General features: G+C 41.0%; 1 protein-coding gene across 3 annotated transcripts in view; it reads right to left on the bottom strand.

The window, feature by feature from the left end:
* Positions 1 to 3,914: 3,914 nt before the first annotated feature.
* Dock11 (dedicator of cytokinesis 11) overlaps positions 3,915 to 17,706 on the bottom strand; it is a 195,480-nt gene continuing 181,688 nt past the window's right edge. For all 3 annotated transcript variants that reach the window (XM_050121924.1, XM_050121926.1, XM_050121927.1), the window contains 5 exons: positions 13,730 to 13,940; positions 13,180 to 13,370; positions 12,628 to 12,728; positions 10,559 to 10,697; positions 3,915 to 4,373 (listed from right to left, as the gene is read on the bottom strand). In XM_050121924.1, coding sequence (XP_049977881.1) covers positions 4,254 to 4,373; positions 10,559 to 10,697; positions 12,628 to 12,728; positions 13,180 to 13,370; positions 13,730 to 13,940 — 762 coding nt within the window. In that variant the 3' untranslated portion in view covers positions 3,915 to 4,253. The remainder of the gene's footprint in view (positions 4,374 to 10,558; positions 10,698 to 12,627; positions 12,729 to 13,179; positions 13,371 to 13,729; positions 13,941 to 17,706) is intronic.

Here is a 17,706-nt window from a genome sequence, read left to right as displayed (position 1 = left end):
GGGTCATATTTGATTACATAGAATTGGATTCTATTTCCTGAGCATTTGTGTGTAAATTTCTATGTGACCTATATAGGGACCCTATGGATAATTAAAACAGATTAGGAAACAGAAGCAAACCATTTTGGAAGAAACTTCCTGAACTGCATTTAAAGAGACCTACTAAAACCCCACAACTAACACCAAACTAGAAAGTAATGACTCACACCCTGCTCTAAAAGATGAGGCATAAAATGTCTGCTCTCACTATTGTCATTTAAATTGTACAGGAAGTTCTAGCAAGGTGCTGGATAAGAATATAAAACAGAAGGCATCAAGAAGATAAAGGAGGAAGGAAAATGATAGGATATTAAGTGGAAAAAATCCAAAAGTATCCATAGAATCCTCGTAAAGGTCATTCAAAAAAAAAAAAAAAACCCACCAAGGTTTCAGCTGAATATAGCACATAACTCAGTAAGATATAAGCTCGATGCACAAGACCTTTGGCCTTCACGCATATATCACACATACAAAAGAATCAATTGGGCCGGGCGGTGGTGGCGCACGCCTTTAATCCCAGCACTCGGGAGGCAGAGGCAGGCTGATCTCTGTGAGTTCGAGACCAGCCTGGTCTACAAGAGCTAGTTCCAGGACAGGCTCCAAAACCACAGAGAAACCCTGTCTCGAAAAACCAAAAAAAAAAAAAAAAAAAAAAAAAAAACCAAAAGAATCAATTGTTTCTATAAACTCACAATGAACAATCTAAAAGTGAAATTAAGAAAATAATTTCCTTTTCAACAGCATCAAAAATTAAAAACAATTAAGGAATGAAATAAAATAAAAATTTAAATGTAAGACTTTGACTTCAAAACTACATAAGATTTAAGAGGACATTAATGGCTCTTGCAGAGGACCTGAGTTCAATTCTCACTGCTGACAAGGTAGCTCACAACCATCTTTAACTTCAGATCCTGGGAATCTAATGCTACCTTCTAAAGCTTTAGGGCACCAGGAGACACATGGTACACAGACATACATGTGGGCAAAACAGTCTTACATATAAAATAAATACATCTAAACTTAAAAAATGATATAACATTGTTGAAAGACATTAAAAAGAAGATGAATACATGGTAAAAACATCTTAAATACTAGGTCTTCATGTACCCTTAATATTTTAAGACTGCAATATTTGCATAAAATTCACAGCGATTGCTACACAAATTCCAGCTGCCTTTTTTTCTTCTTATAGAAATCAATAAGCTTATCCTAACACTCATACAGCAGGACCAGAATAAATAGCCTTTGAAACCTTGAACATGAACAAATGTGGAGAGCTCATATTTCCCATTTTCAAAACTTGCAACAAAGAGAAAGGAATTAAGATACACACACACAGAGCGCGCGAGACACACACACATATAGACTATCTTTAAAAAAAATAAACACCAACTTTGTTTCATACTGACTCATCCTGAAATTCTGTCTTGCCGTGTAAATCAAGATATGGGCCACACCTGCGTGGAGCATTCTGTAGCTGTCAGTCTTCAGCTGTCTCCCCAACTGCCACCGACAGGCTGCGACAGGAAGAGTGCTTCAACACATTTAGGGCCGGCCCAAGTGGACTAGCAACAGGAGCTATACATCCAAATAATATATGTGAGATGGAACGTCCTACTAGAAAGCATATTTAAAACAAAACCAAACAGCTTTGCAACACAACAATGAAAAGACGAACAACCTAATTTTACCCGACTAATGAGGTAAACTGACATCTTTCCAGAGGGCATGGAAAAATGGGTGATATGTACGGGTGAGAATCCTCAACTTCGTCAGCCGCCAGGGGAGTTCAAATACAAGCCACAGTTAGATCCTCCACTCCTCCTGGGATGACAATAATCAAAGCGACAGATAATAGTGCTGGGGGAAGTTAGGAGAACTTGGAACTCATGTGTACTGCCAATGGGAATGCAAAGTGCTGTGGCTGCCTCTGTTGGAAAGTTTGGACACTCCTTCAAAGGTTAGAGTTACATTGTGAAGCAGTCATGGTCATTCCATATCTATGCCCAGGAGAACTGAAAATATGTCTATTCAAGCACACGTCAACTCAAGTTCATATTAACAGCATGCATATTACATTCATTCTGTAGTGTAAATAGCCCAAATGTCCAAGGATGGCTAAAAGACAGTGTATGTCTATGAAAGAATATTATTGAGACATGGAAAAGAATGGATTAATGACTGATAATATGCCATATGGATAAGCTATGGACATATCGTGCTATGTGAAATAAGCCAGGCACAAAAAGACACAGGTTTACAAGAGGCAGATGTGTGGAGGACGGGAGATTAATGGTTGCTTGGTGCTGAGGGCTGAATGGTGGGGACGGGGCAGTGACTGCTAATTCATGTGGGTCTCTTGTGGGTGAGAGAAAGTCCTATGAGATGATGCTTGTACAACCCTGTGAATGTACTCAGACAGCAACTGAACTGTGCACTCAATCAAATGAATGTATACGGTACGTGAATTGTATCTTAATAAAGAGGACAACTCAGACGGGGGAAGCAGAGCATGCCGGAGAAGTTTTCAAATGACAACACACAGAGGCAAAGTCTTTGAAGAATTTAGCCTCGATTTCCATTAGGATTTGGGTAAACAGACATACCTCTTCCTTAGAGTGACCTTTTCGTGTTTAGGGACTCGAAAAACCCACTAGATAAACAAAGTGGACTCTTACTGGCCAGCTCCCAGGGCAGGAGTGGAGCCTGTGCACGGACTTACTCCCCCCATCTGTTGTTCTGTTCAGTTCCCTTCCTTTGTCTGGCTATAGTTGAAGTGCTATGCTGTTAGACCAAGATGGTCTGGGTTAACGCTCAGTGGTATACTTCATACTCACCAGACCGAAGCCCAAGGTTCAGGGCACACACAGATACACACAGAGACACAGACACATTGGGAAGGAGAGAGATGGGGAGGGGAAGGGAGCGAGAGATATTAAATCAATCATTCCGGTCATTCATCTCAGGTAAACCAGTATTTATACTAACAAGCCCGAGGTCTTATTATGATGACTTGTGTAGTTTATCAACTAGTGCCTCATCTTAAGTTCTATGATATGTTGGTCACCGTTCAAAGGCCGTTGCTAACACTGCTTTCTATCTCATTTTTTTTTTAAAAAAAAGATGTTTATGCTACTTGTAGAGGGAGCCAAAGCATATAAATAATGTAACAATAACAATTCCATATATGGGCATGATGCCATTTGTGATGTGCTACTATGAAATCTTCCATGAAATGGGCCACTTTATCTATGCCTTCTCCCCAGCTAAGAAAGTCCTTTATAACCCGGTTATCCCGAATCACTGAAGGGATCTGAGAGTCCTTCGTAGACAGAAATGTAGTTCCAAACTTGCCATTGTTAAATCTGTGTTTCTACGCTGACCCAAGCCATGCTCACGCAACCACCAAGTTCCCTCACAGTGCTAGCTAATCTCACAACTGGAGAAAAGAGTCACCACAAAAGCCACCCCCAGGGAACCCTCAACAGCTTTGAAGCCCCACAGGATCTAAAGACTCCAGATTCCCAAGGATGTTTTATTTAGCTTCGCGGACATCCCCAGAAATCCCTCCCGCTGTTTGAGCTAGAGAGAGCTAGTTGTGGAACTCCCTCAGATCAAATGGCAAGCAGGAAGCCTGGTGTTTCCAGGGCATCCTTTCCCAACTTTTCCTTTTAAAGTATGGGTTTGGTTCTTTTTCACCCTGGCCTTACCTACTAGCAGGCAGTGATTCAAATTCTCTCCCCAATTTATCCATGTCCTGTGTGGGTTTTTAAAAAAATGTTTCTTCCTCATGGATTTATATGATAATGACTTCAAGTTCTTATTAAGAACAATGCTAAACTCCAAGCATTATTTCCTTCACTTCAGGTTACAAATAAGTTCTACCTTTTATTGGGTTCCATTATACAATTGTACAGAGTCTCGTGATTATGAAGCAGTCGTTAAGCACACTGAACGAATGGTTTTGAGCTCTACTTTTCAGCATATAGATTTTACCTAAAAAAGTACAAACCAAGCACAGTGGTGCAATTTTCCAGGCACTTCCAAGTTGCTTAAATATTTACAAATACGTAAGCACCCTGTATGAAAGCATGACGATTTTGGTGTCAGGAGGAAACACTCCCTACATACGAAATGTCTAAATTGTAACATTTGCACAGCTCCGAATATTCCTGAGAAAAGTCAGTCTCCTTGTCATTTCTCTGCAAATCTCTTCATACTTCAGCATATCTTGGGGAACCATAACCTCTGTCACTCGATGTACCACTAATTGCACAAAACACATGCAACGTGTTGTTCATCCAGGGAGAATGCATTGTGTCTTCTGGTAATATCTGAAGGAAAAACAAACCAAGAAAACCGCAGCATTATCATCAGCTGAAGCGGCTACTGCCTAAAAAAGCCTGTGTGTATGAAATTACAGGCATGCTTTAATTTATCACTGACACTGGGCTATTTAAAATGACGGGAAGCAGAAAGAGCAAAGAATAACATTACCAGCATCAGTCTTCACAGCTGAGTTACAAAGGCAGCGTATCAAAAAAGCAGAAAAGATCTGGTTACTCATTAGGAAAAACAAAAGGTCAGGAAATGCAAAATTCAATTAAACTAGACAGGGTTCGTCCTTTGGATTCCATTTTAATAGGTCATCACAAAAGCTTCAAGCATGGATCCCCTTGGGCAAGAGTTTATGGATCACCTATCCACTTTCTAACAGCCATTTTCCGAATCACCCAGGGACTTTTCTAATAGTCCTTCCTGCAGACTTGAGATAATACTGAATCAAGATAAAAATCAAAGTGCCTATTTGAAAAACTTACGATGACATGAGCTAACTGATATAAAATGAACTAAATATAAGATCCAAAGGTTATATTTTCTATGTATGTAAAGATATACATCCATGTTGGCATACATACTTTAAAAGTTAGTCTGTTAATGTGATCAAAAGAAAAAGCAACAAAGGTTTTATGCTTAAATGAATTAGAAGAAAGGAATAGAACACACATTACATTGCCTCTCTTTGAGTCCTAACTCAGGTCTTAAGTTTTTGTTTGGCTCAGTTTGGTTTTTTTTTTAGTATTGGGTTTTCGAGACTGGAAAGATGTTGAGTGGTTAAGAGCACTCCTGTTCTTTCAAAGGACCTGAGTTCGGCTCCTAGTGCTCTGATTGGGAGGCTCACACTCCTCTAACTCCAGCTCCAGAGGATCCCACACCCTCCCTTTTCTTGCCGTCATACTGCATGCAGACATGCACGCATGCATGCACACACACACACAGTGAACACATGAAAACATACACAAGTGAAAAGAAAAATCTTAAAAAATGAGTGTGTTGGTTAGTTTTTTTTTTTTTTTTTTTTTTTTTTTTGTAAATTGAATACAGGCTAGAGTCATTTGTGAAGAGAGAACCTCAAGTGAGAAACGTCCCCACTAGACTGGCCTGGAGGCAAGCCTGTGGGATGTTTTCATGATTAATGATTGATGGGGGGGTCTGGCCCATTGGGCAAGCGGGCCTAGTTTGTATTATGAAAGTAGACCAAAACTGGGTGGTGGTGCACATATTTAATCCCAGCACCTAGGAGGCAGAGGCAGGTGGATCTTTGTGTGAGTTTGAGGCCAGCCTGGTCTACAGAGTGAGTTCCAAGACAGGCTCCAAAGCTACACAGAGAAACCCTGTCCCGAAAAACAAAAACAAAACAAACAAAAAAAGTAGGCTGAGCAAGCCATGGGGAGCCTGCCATTAGGCAGCACTGGCCATGGTTTCTCTCCTGACTTCACTCACCAATAGACTGGGATAGGGACCCGTAAGTCAAATAAATCCTTTCCTTCCCATGTTGCTTTTGGTCAGAATGTTTTTTATCACAACAACAGAAAGCAAACTAGGACATCAGGTTTTTAAGTTGGCTTCGAGGCTTTAGTGTTAAGCCCTGGTCTACAATGACAATTCCCTGTGTCCTATCATTTGTGTCGTCATAAGTCTTAGACTTAAATCTTATAATAAAGGAATTTCATTTTACAAAAATCTTAACTCATGGCACTAATTTGAAAGCATGCTACAGAATTAACTGATGACTAATCAGTTACTCATGCCTGTCAGATGTGACAAACGGGGTGCTTATTGAGACCGTGGCTAAAACCCTACCATATGCTACAGTGGACGCTGCCAGCTCTATCTAAATAAGAAATCTGCAATTAATAATCTTAAATTACGATGGATTGCCTTGCCCAGACTTAATACAAGGGGAGGAGCTTAGTCCTACCTCAACTTGATATGCCATGCTTTGTTGATACCCATGGGAAGCCTTCCCCTTTTTGAACAGAAACAGGGGAGGGGTGGATTGCAAGGGAGGGCAGAGGGGAGGTGTGAGGAGGGAATGGAAGGAGAGGAGGGAGGGGAAACTGCAATTGGGATGTAAAATAAATGAAACATTTAATTAATAAAAAATAATCTTCCAAAAAAAAAAAAAACAGCAAAAATGTTTGGGAGGGGGGTGGCTCACACCTTGGAAGGCAGAGACCAGAGGTCAAGGCCAGCCTGGTCTATAAGAGCTGGCTCCAGGACAGCTAGGATTGTTACACAGAGAAACCCTGTGTCAAGAGAAGCTAAATAAGAAGGTGAACCCAAAGAAAAACATATAGGCATCCTCCTGAATATTAACCTTCATCAGGCGATGAAAGGAGACAGAGACAGAGACCCACATTGGAGCACCGGACAGAAATCTCAAGGTCCAAATCAGGAGCAGAAGGAGAGAGAGCACGAGCAAGGAACTCAGGACCGCGAGGGGTGCACCCACACACTGAGACAATGGGGATGTTCTATCGGGAACTCACCAAGGCCAGCTGGCCCGGGTCTGAAAAAGCCTGGGATAAAACTGGTCTCGCTGAACATAGCGGACAATGAGGACTACTGAGAACTCAAGAACAATGGCAATGGGTTTTTGATCCTACTGCACGTACTGGCTTAGTGGGAGCCTAGGCAGTTTGGATGCTCACCTTACTAGACCTGGATTGAGGTGGGTGGTCCTTGGACTTCCCACAGGTCAGGGAACCCTGATTGCTCTTTGGGCTGATGAGGAGGGGGACTTGATCGGGGGGGGGGGACTTGATCAAAGGGAGGGGGAGGGAAATGGGAGGCAGTGGCGGGGAGGAGGCAGAAATCTTTAATAAATAAATAAATTAAAACAAAGCAAAACAAACAAACAAACACACAACCCAGACTACAACAACAAAAAACCTTAAATCATTCTTTTAAATTTTTATGGTCAGAAGTAAAACAAAACTTAAATATATTTACTGTCTATAAGTATGAAAACTTAATGTATACTTTGGTATACTATAACAAATTACATTGAAAACAACCAAGAAATATTCAGGCCATTTCTTTTTTCAAGGAATAATTTATGGGGCTCAATGGAACAGTTCCTATTTCAGTATGTACTTACACTATGTCTTATTTTGTGGGAGTATTATCAATCTTAACATATATGACTGAAAAAATTCTTTTAGCCTAGTATCTAATGGAAGGTATCAATTGACTTATAAAAATCACTATAAGTTTAATGGTTTTCATAAACATGAATATATAGAAATAAAGACTTTTCTTAGTTAGCTAATGTTAGCTCATGTTTGTCTAAAATTATGGTCTCCAGGTAAGAAAAATAGCGATGGCTTAATGGAGTAATGGATACAGGCAGGTGGGTAAGCTAGCTGATCTGAAAAATTCATGCTTTAAAAAGGGGGGAAATGGCCAAATGACCATTCTAAATATCTTGATCATAGCAGCAATAAGAAATTGAATAATTTGCCTTGAATTTGAATAGACTAGTCAATGCAGCTGCATGCAAATGAAGTAACTGTCAGACAGTATACACGGGTTTAAAACCAGCATGTGCAATTGTTTTCTATCTTTCATGAAGGAGTCATTGTTACTCTTTTTTTCCTCATGTATTACGAGCAATGAGGTTATTAAGCCAGACAGCCCCCCCTCCCCTGCCCAGGGTTTCTCTATAGCTTTGGAGCCTGTCCTGGAACTAGCTCTTGTAGACCAGGCTGGCCTCCAACTCACAGAGATCCACCTGCCTCTGCCTCCCGAGTGCTTGAGATTAAAGGCGTGCGCCACCACTGCCCAGCTCAGACAGTTTCTAAGAACGAGCTATGTACACTATTTGATAATAGAATGAACCCAGGACAATGATACTGTAGAGATCTATGCTCCTGTTGTGCTAACAGGTGAGGGTGAGATACAGACAGTAAGGGAAGCCAAAAGCTTCCCTGTCTTCTGAGTCTTCTCCCTCGACTACTCTGGGAAGGAAGGGGAAAGGAACCTCTGCATGCCCAGCAGAGATGTCTTGGTATGTACGTTCAGTCCTAGATAGGCCAATAAGGCGAAAAAGAAGCCAAAGAACGTTGGAAGTTCTGCAAGCCTCCAAGGTTCCAACTACAAAGAATGGATGCTTAGGAGACTGGACCTGACCTCATTAACCACTTAATTCTGGTCCACGCTGGTTCTCCATAACGAGCAGATGGCAGTGATTAGAACAGTAAACTCATGGTCACACCCAGCGATGAGATCTCTCAAAGCTCTTTAAGTCAAAGCATACCGAAGAAATGTGGGGACCTAGGAGGTTTAACTGAGAGTCAGCTAGCTTTTGTTGTCTGACAAGTCTTTCTACCAAGCACTGGGCCGAGCTATAAGGCAAGCTATGTGAGAGTCTCCCACAGGGAGTGGCTGCCTTCAAACACTCAAATCCAGATTCTAAAATAAATAAATGAACTTCTCTCTTTGCAGGACTAGACTGTGTTTCTTTATTTCTCCTGTCTTGTTTATACATACCAAGCTGGCCTAGAAACTCCATAGTAGTCTAGGTTGGCCTTGAACTCACTATCCTGGAATTACAAATGTATACCACCATGCTAGACTTTAAGGGTCCGCTTTCAGAATATATTGTCTGAGCCTGTCATGGTGACTCATGCCTATAATTCCAGCACTCAGAAGGCAGGGACAGGCAGGAAGAGCAGGAATTCAAAACTAGCTTTGGTTGTATGTAAGTTTGAGGCCTGTCTGGGCTAGAGGAAACCTTGTCTTAGAGGAAAAAAATATAGTTTGTTCCGTGTTTTCATTGAAGAGAAAATAAAGAAGGCTTTATGATAAGCTCAAACGCTCTGTCAGGGAGGAAACAGATCACTATGCCACAACTTTTACAACATGATAAAGATGTTTTACTGGCAATTCATATGCAAAGTGGATGTAAACACAAATTCCAGGGCCTCAGCAGATAGTCTAGCAACACGAGTCAGGATTTCTAGAAGGGTCAGTGGAGATGAAATGTGGAAAGTACTTAATGATGACAGAGTTTGGCTATGAGCGAGAATCACTTTAATATTTTCAGGCTGTTTTCCTAAGGTAGTTCTAATTATTCCTAACACTCAGCGATTTAGCCTATCTCCTATGTAACAATATCTAGTTAAAAAGCTCTTATTGTATTTGCATGTGTGTGTGTGTGTGTGTGCGTGTGTGTGTCTTTGTTTAGGTTCAGGAGTGTGCATGGGCTGCTGCAGGTGCACTGGATGTGTGTGTGCTCGTCTGCGGAAGTCCGAAGGATGACATTGGGTGTCCTCTTTGGGCTCCACTTTGTTTTTGGAAACAAGGTCTCTTACTGAACCTGGATCTCATAGACTTGGCGAGACAGGCTGACCAATGAGCCCCAGTTCCTCCTGTCTGCACTCCACCCCTAGCACTAAGGTTGTAGGCATACTGCCACGGCTCTGCTTTATGTAGGTGCTAGGGATCTGAACGCAGGTCCACATGCTCGTGCAGCAGGCACTTTACTGACTTAGCCATCTCCCCAAGTGCCCGGGTCTACCTTCTTCTAACCAAGATAACTTCACATAGGAACTTGGCTACTGGCCCAGTCTTTTCACCTCTTTGGGCCGCTTCTTGAGAGACTGTTTTTAATGCTTACAGAAGATTAATTCAGATGTGCTTAGACAGTTGGCTTTAATGCCACAGCACAGAGAAGAAAATGATCTCTTACTGATCACTACTTCTACAGCAGTTTTAGGTAACTGCTCCAAGGTACAGTCACATTACAAGACTAAAATGGTGGAAGATAGGAGAGAAGCAAATCTTAGAGTATCAGCTAATGGGCCAGTAAAATGACTCACTAGTTAAAAATGCTTGCAGTCAAGCCTTAAGTCCATCCCTGGCCCCCACATGATGGAAGGAAAGAACTGAGTTCTGCATGTTTTCCTCTCATTTCCACATACACACCATGGCACACATGTGCCATATTACATGCGCACTGTGGCTTATATGCAACGCACACCTACAATCCACACATCCATACATGGCAAATAAATTAAAGTGCAATTTTAAAATGTCAATAATAAATTAAATTTAAAAATTTAATATAAACTAAATAATTTAAGGGTAATACATTTCAAACTAATGTAGTTTGCTAAGTAGTACTTTGGGGACCCCAGATGCAGTCCTTATTTTTAAAAGTGTTAATACTTGCCTGCTCGTGGATAATGTCAGACAATTCCTTTACCATGTCTCTGAAATTTGATTTGAGCCCTTCATGGTACTCGATTTGATCCTCTTTAATTAGCCGCTCATTTAGTTCAAGTGCAATGCTACATGCTTGTATAAATTTCCTGTGGATGAACATGAAAACAGAAGATTAAACTTTCGTTACTGATTCTTACAAAGTGTCACCCACCATCAGTTTGTCAGTTACCTTTGACTATGACTTTCTTAAAGAAAGATTGGAATATTCCACGTTCTCATTATTAGCTATGGTCACTGCTTAAGTCTGAAACACATTTTATCTTTCTTCTTTATAGTTTCTGATCTGCTTTTAAGACCTGGCTCACTACCAGGTACATGCCTTTAACACCATTATTCAGTAGGCAGACACAGGTGGGTCTCTGTGAGTTTGAGGTCAGTCTGGTCTACAAAGCAAGCTGTGGGCTAGCTAAGGCTTTGGAGACAGAGCCTGTCTTGATACAAAACAAAAAGAAATCAATACCTGGCTCGAAACATATGCCTCCTGTGTTGCAAGGAGGATGGCCGCTTGCTCGTCCAGGTCACCCAGCTAGCTTAGCTCGGAAATAACCACACAAAAACTGTGTTCATTAAATCACTGCTTGGCCTATTAGCTCTAACATCTTATTGGCTAACTCTTACACCTTGATTTAGCCCATTTATATTAATCTTATGTATCGCCACGTGGCAGTGGCTTATGGGCAAAGATTCGGCACATCTGTCTCTGGCGGCTCCATGGTGTCTCTCTCTGACTCTGCTTTCTTCCTCCCAGAATTCAGTTCTGTCTTCCCTGCCTACCTAAGTTCTGCCCTATCAACTAGGCCAAGGCAGTTTCTTTATTCACTAACCAATGAAAGCAACACATGAACAGAAAGAACTCCTACAACACCCCAGGGAAGCTTAATGGAAATATTTACTGTCAAGCTTCAAACAGAATTCATTTGGGGCTTACTAGTAGGGCAATAGTGTTGTATATTACAGGTGCAAAGTACTTGGGCTGGTAGGAATATGGACAATGAGTAGAGGAAATATAAAAGTCTTTCCCTTGGTTATTTCTTATGTTTATATTAATGTCTCTCTCTCTCTCTCTCTCTCTCTCTCTCTCTCTCCCCCCCCCTCTGGTTTTTGGAGACAGGGTTTCTCTGTGTAACAGGCCTAGCTGTCCTGGAACTAGCTCTTGTAAACCAGGCTGGCCTCGAACTCAGAGAGATCCGCTTGCCTCTATCTTCCGAGTGCTGGGATTAAAGGCGTGTGCCACCACCACCTAGCCTTCATTCATTTTCATGTGCTTAATGCATACATTTAAGAATGGATGCATAAGGGGGTAAAGCATCCCATTGCATGCATGTTTTGTATTCCTGTCATAGCAACTAGTGGAGTCTCTTGCACAAGCCAGGCAAATCCTATTCATAAATATTGATGAATGGCTGAATACTGGCTACTCTGCATCTGTATAGGCTACCATCTTTCTTCTTAGTCTATTTTACTCCACTTGTCCTCATGTTCCATAGTTTAATTCTGTTTCTATATAAATCAGACTTTTCTCCTGACGATTCAGACATGCCTTAACTTACAGGGCTACTCACTGCAAACAAGCTAAGGCATTCCCCAGACCTGTGGAGTCCCAGTGGAAGTGAGAACACAGAGACCAGAAGGAAGTCTGTGCACCCTTTCCAGCTCCACTTCACTCCTGCCCTAGATGGTCTGAAATGCTATAAGGCAAGGTCAATCGGGCAAAGAAGGAAATAGCGTAATGAATGTAGGGCTGTGTTTGTGTCAGTTAAAATATCCAAAGCAATAAAGTAAGCTGGCATTTTAATCCCTTGGGTCACAGGAGCAGTGTTAGTACCTCAGAGCATGAAACAGATCATAGGGTTCCTGACTACTTAAAGTGCCATTTGGAGGTCAATTAATCAGTGCAAACGCAGAACTCAGGGAATGCCCTTACTTGGCAACCATTTCTACTGCTGTCTTTTTTTTTTTCCTTAAAGAAACTGGAAGAAAAAAGAATAGAGGTATGATCTGAAAACTATCACTTACCTAAACATGTCTTTCAACTCATTCACTTTCTTGGGTGGATACTTGGTAGCTTGACTTTCATTTAAGAAGGCCCTCGCATAGGCTAATGGACCAGCATTGACCTAAATTACAGAAGAGAAAAAAAAATGACAGTGTGGCCAGCATGTAAGCAGTAGGAAATTTCGCATTTTTCCTTCTCACTAAAACCTCCAAGGGCTGAGGGGAGAGCAGATGCACAATAAGATACAGAAGAAACCCAGACCTCACTATCGACTTACGTTTCTGAGACGTTTGTGTGAAAAATTATTAACTAAAGGGATTAGTCTGATAAAATGATACACCAATAAATTAGTTAATGATTTCTGATGGATGAGTACAGGGCTGGGCGCTTGGCTGGTCTCAGAGGTTTATGTTAAAGTCCTCTGACATACTACTCCATTCATATAAACTGAATGTGATTTATTTCTTACGTGAAAAAAAGAACACAGATTTTTTTTTCACAGCCAATATAAGAACATATCACACAACTGTATTCAGTGCTTGCTCTGCGCCCTTATTGGACGAGCACCATACCTGCACAGAGACGCAGCCCTGCAGCTTCAGCTGAAGCTGAATCATGTCCACATCAGCCGAGGAGCAAAGCTTGTGCAGTTCTGCAGTTCTGTCTTTTATTTCGTCAGTAGCAACATCTATCGGTTTTAGATTCACCTGCTGCTCACAGTGGATAGGAATCCTCTTTTTCACATATGGAAATGAGTTGGAAGCTATGAAAAGGCAAAGACCAATTTTAGAAAATCATTTACTTGGTGGAATCCAAGGAAAAACAACACAATCGCCTTGTTTACACCTTCTGTTTTTTTTTTCTATAAAAAAAATTCCTTAGGGTGCCAAATAGTTCCTTCTGCTTCGGGTTTCAAAGATAAATTATCTTTATGAGACACCTCTAAGCAATTCGGAGTGACATATGGGGAAACGATGGTTTATTACAAGGCCATGATTGTATAAACTTGTAAAATAACAATGATTAAAATTTCAGTTACGTGTTCCTGCTGGCCAACTGGTAGCTGTGTGTGTGAGAAAGTACCAAGGCAGACACAAAAGCAACATCAAGACTCCGACTCACTGGTCAAGATGCTCCGGCGTTTACACTGCTCTTCTATGCAGCCTTGCTTTTTGCCCGATAAGGTATACGGGGCCTCAAAAACAAATCTGTTGATATTATGATTTCTTTCAAACTCTGTCTTCCTTTCTGTGAGTTCTTTGTCATCAAAATAGGGCTTCACATAGGTGACTTGTATATGAGCAAATTTTGGATCAAGTTCCTTGGCATTTACCTATAAAGAAAGTTGTTTGTCTTTTTTTAAACCGAAATCAATGGAAAGAAAATGGAAGTATACCTTACTGCTTTGAAACCACACGAGAAACGCTGGCATTGCAATTGTGCCCCTGATTGACTGGAAAACTACCTGGGGGAGCTTGTGGCTATGTTTTATAGATAGCTTATTTATTACTTAAAGGAAGGTATATAAAACCTAGATTATAGAAATATAGAAAGAACAAAAAACACGTTTTAGCCCTCAGCAATTAACACGATCCACATCCATATTTCACATATTTCTTTCCCTTTCTTCTTCTTCTTCTTTTTTTTTTTTTCCTGAGACAGGGTTTCTCCGTAGCTTTTGGTTGCTGTCCTGGAACTAGCTCTTGTAGACCAGGCTGGCCTTGAACTCACAGAGATCCGCCTGCCTCTGCCTCCCGAGTGCTGGGATTAAAGGCTTGCGCCACCACCCACCTCCAATTGTTTCTAGACACTTATATTCTGAAAACTGAGATCACAATGAACAGTTTTATAACCCAAGTCAAATATTTATTAAATATATAAATCTACTTCAATAAGAAGATATTATAACTAGTATAGTTTACACTGGAGCATTAACACAATTTATTTATATTATTTGAGACAGGGTTTCACGCTGTATTTCAGGCTGGTCTGGAATTCAGTAGGAACCCACAGCAGCTCTGACTTTACAGCTGTCCTCCTCCTTTAGCCTCTTCAGTGGGTGAATTACGGGTGTGAATTCTCGCGTGGCTTGATATGACTTTTAATTGCTGGATGAATACACATGAGTTACTGGTTCATTCCCTTACTAACAGACAATTTGGTAACTTTCTAACATTTTGCTATTGTAAGTCATACTTTGGTGAACAGCCTTGAATTTATAAGTGTTCTTTTTTTCTGATTATTTGCCTTAGGATACACGTTTTGTAGAAAAATACTGTTTAGTTCAAAGTTTTATATAGCTTTAAGGATTTTAACAAATTACCTAATTATGCCACAAAGTAGCCTATCAATTTGGATGTCCACAAGCAATGTTTGATATCATGAGTAGATAGTTTTAAAAAAAGATTTTATTTTTATTTTATGCGTATGAGAGTTTGCCTACATGCATGTATGTGCACCATGTGCATGCAATGTTCGCCATGATCGGAGTGAACATCCAAATCACTGGAACTGGAGTTAAAGATGGTTGTGAGTCATGATGTGGGTGCCGAGAACCGAGCCTGGGTTCTTTGCAAGAGCAGCAAGCGCACACAACCACTGAGACATCTCTTCAGCCTCCAAGAGTAGTATTCTCGCCTACATCAGTTTAATCCTAGCCAGCAGAGGAACAGAACACGAGGACATACAGCGATTTTATGTGGAAGACATAAGAGTTTAGTTGTGGGACTGGGGATATATTCAACTGGTAGAATGCTTGCCTAGCACGTACGAGGTACTTGGTTCAGTTGCCAGTAACCACCACCACCACCACCACCACCACCAAACACAAAAGCCTAGCACAGCTGCTGGTCATCTCGTGAGGCATCCCAATTCCATGCCAAGCAGTGCGGCTGCTGTCCTTGCTGAAGGCTCCCCTGCCGACTCGCAAATTCTACCCTTTCTCCTTAATTCGAAACAAAACTCGGAATCTGCTTTCAGTATTTCCCAATGAAACCAGCCTTGTGTCCTGGGTGCTTACTACCTTTGTCATTTATCAGTCACGCCTGTCTGTGTTTAGTAAAAAATAAAAGAAACAAACAAAATCAACACACATCTCCCTGCACACAGTCCCCGTATCTTTTTCCTCTCCATATTTTCAGGGGGGAAGTAATGTCTTAACACTGGGTAACCTCTTTAAACCCCTTCTATTTACTTGGCTCGCTGGGAAACATTAACCTTTCTTTCCTGTTACACTTATCTTAGCCAAAAGGCTCAGAAATAATTCTCTCACATTTAAAAGCTGGAATTTTCTAGAAAAACCTCAGTCAAAGTAATTATTTAGCTAAGAAGAAACATAAATAGGAAATAAAAGGTCAAGTAGTACACAGGGTATATATGAATAGCCAAAAAAAAATCCTTTCTAGCAGAGTCTCTAGGTCCATTTCTCAGGGATAATCATAAGCAACATTTTTTTTCTATCTTTGACTCTATATATTTTCTAAACATATAGAGATAAGTTTATGTGGATTTGCAGTTTTGATACAAATGTACTTATTAACTCTACTGTCCTGCATCTTGCTTTCTATTTTTTTTTAATTTTATTATTATTATTATTATTTGGTTTTTCGAGACAGGGTTTCTCTGTGGCTTTGGAGCCTGTCCTGGAACTAGCTCTGTAGACCAGGCTGGTCTCGAACTCACAGAGATCGCCTGCCTCTGCCTCCCAAGTGCTGGGATTAAAGGCATGCACCACCACTACCCGGCCTTGTTTTCTATTCTTTAATGACATATTTTGATATCGTCATACTGATATGATAAACCCTTTGTGCTGCCAGACGTGGTGGCTAACAACACCTATACTCCTAGCACCGTGAAGAGCAAAGAGTTTGAAGCCAACCTGGACTACACAGGGAGTTTTAGCCTGCCTGAGCCACAAAGTGAGACTGTCTCAACACCCTCCCCCACCAAAAAAGCAACAATAAAAATATATCACTCTTTTCATTCCTAGGAGACTATACATTAAAATTATTAGCCAGGCAGTGGTGGCGCACACCTTTAATCCCAGCACTTGGGAGAGACAGAGACAGGCAGCTCTCTGCGAGTTCGCGGCCAGCCTGGTCTACAGAGCAAGTTCCAAGACAGGCTCCAAAGCTACAAAGAAACCCTGTCTTGAAAAAAAAATATTACTATTATACTTTATTCCTCCCATGCAGGTAGCTAATGAGTATCTTTCCAGGCTTATATAGCGCCAAACTTCTTTAAACAAATAAACTTTTAAAATAAATATAAAAATAAATATAATAGAAAGCTTTACACATGATATTTTTGGCCCAAAGGACACACACATTGCTAAACTTCACTCAAGTCGCCTGTGCCTTCCAGCAGATTTTGTTCTTTGGCAAGCGCAGAAGAATGGTTTGTTTTGGGTTTTGTTTCGCTTGGCATGGTAGCTCAGGCTCGTAATCTGCCTCCCCGTCCTCCCAACAAAAACCACACATGCAAAACAATGTTTTCAATTGGACTTTTAAATATTAGAAATCGAATTCCTTATCGAAAGTGGCAAAATAGTCGCACAGAACCGAGGAATTCCCCTTCTGCAGCTTTTAAACCATCGCCGGATGACTTGTGACAGAAACTACAACATAAATGCTAGGCAATTGCTTGTTATGCTCTATTAGTTAGGGAACAGTTAGAAGGAAAACGTCTTCTGGCTTTGGTAGTGAAGACGTATAGTTTGAGCACTGAGGAGGTAGAGGCAGATCCTGCATTTTAGGCCTACCTATGTCAGATCCTGTCTAAAAAATGCTTGGCCAGCGTGAGTGTTGTGTGACAGTTTCCTACAGGTTAAAGCCCCCCATCTTGGTCCCTAAGATACAGGCTATTTTAAAGGGATTCTAAACAGTCCATTCTTCAAGGTGGCTCATCAAGAGATGCAATATTCTAGGACATAAAATACTTCATCTTACAGGAAAGCTTCCTGGAGGAAAAGGTGAGAGAGGTGAGATTTTTCTCTCCATCAGTGCTGTCCACCTGATTTCAGGTGCTTTGTTGGAAGTTGCTGCGTAAATGTAGCCACAAACTCTGCACAGGGGAAGCCCTTTCTCTTCTACCTCAGCAAT

The sequence above is a fragment of the Alexandromys fortis genome, unplaced genomic scaffold, assembly GCF_014885135.2.
Source record: "Alexandromys fortis isolate MF-2015 unplaced genomic scaffold, M_Fortis_MF-2015_v1.1 scaffold_189, whole genome shotgun sequence".
Classification (NCBI taxonomy): domain Eukaryota; kingdom Metazoa; phylum Chordata; class Mammalia; order Rodentia; family Cricetidae; genus Alexandromys; species Alexandromys fortis.
The sequence above is the reverse complement of the archived record's forward strand: the minus strand, read 5'-3'. Positions and strand labels throughout refer to the sequence as shown.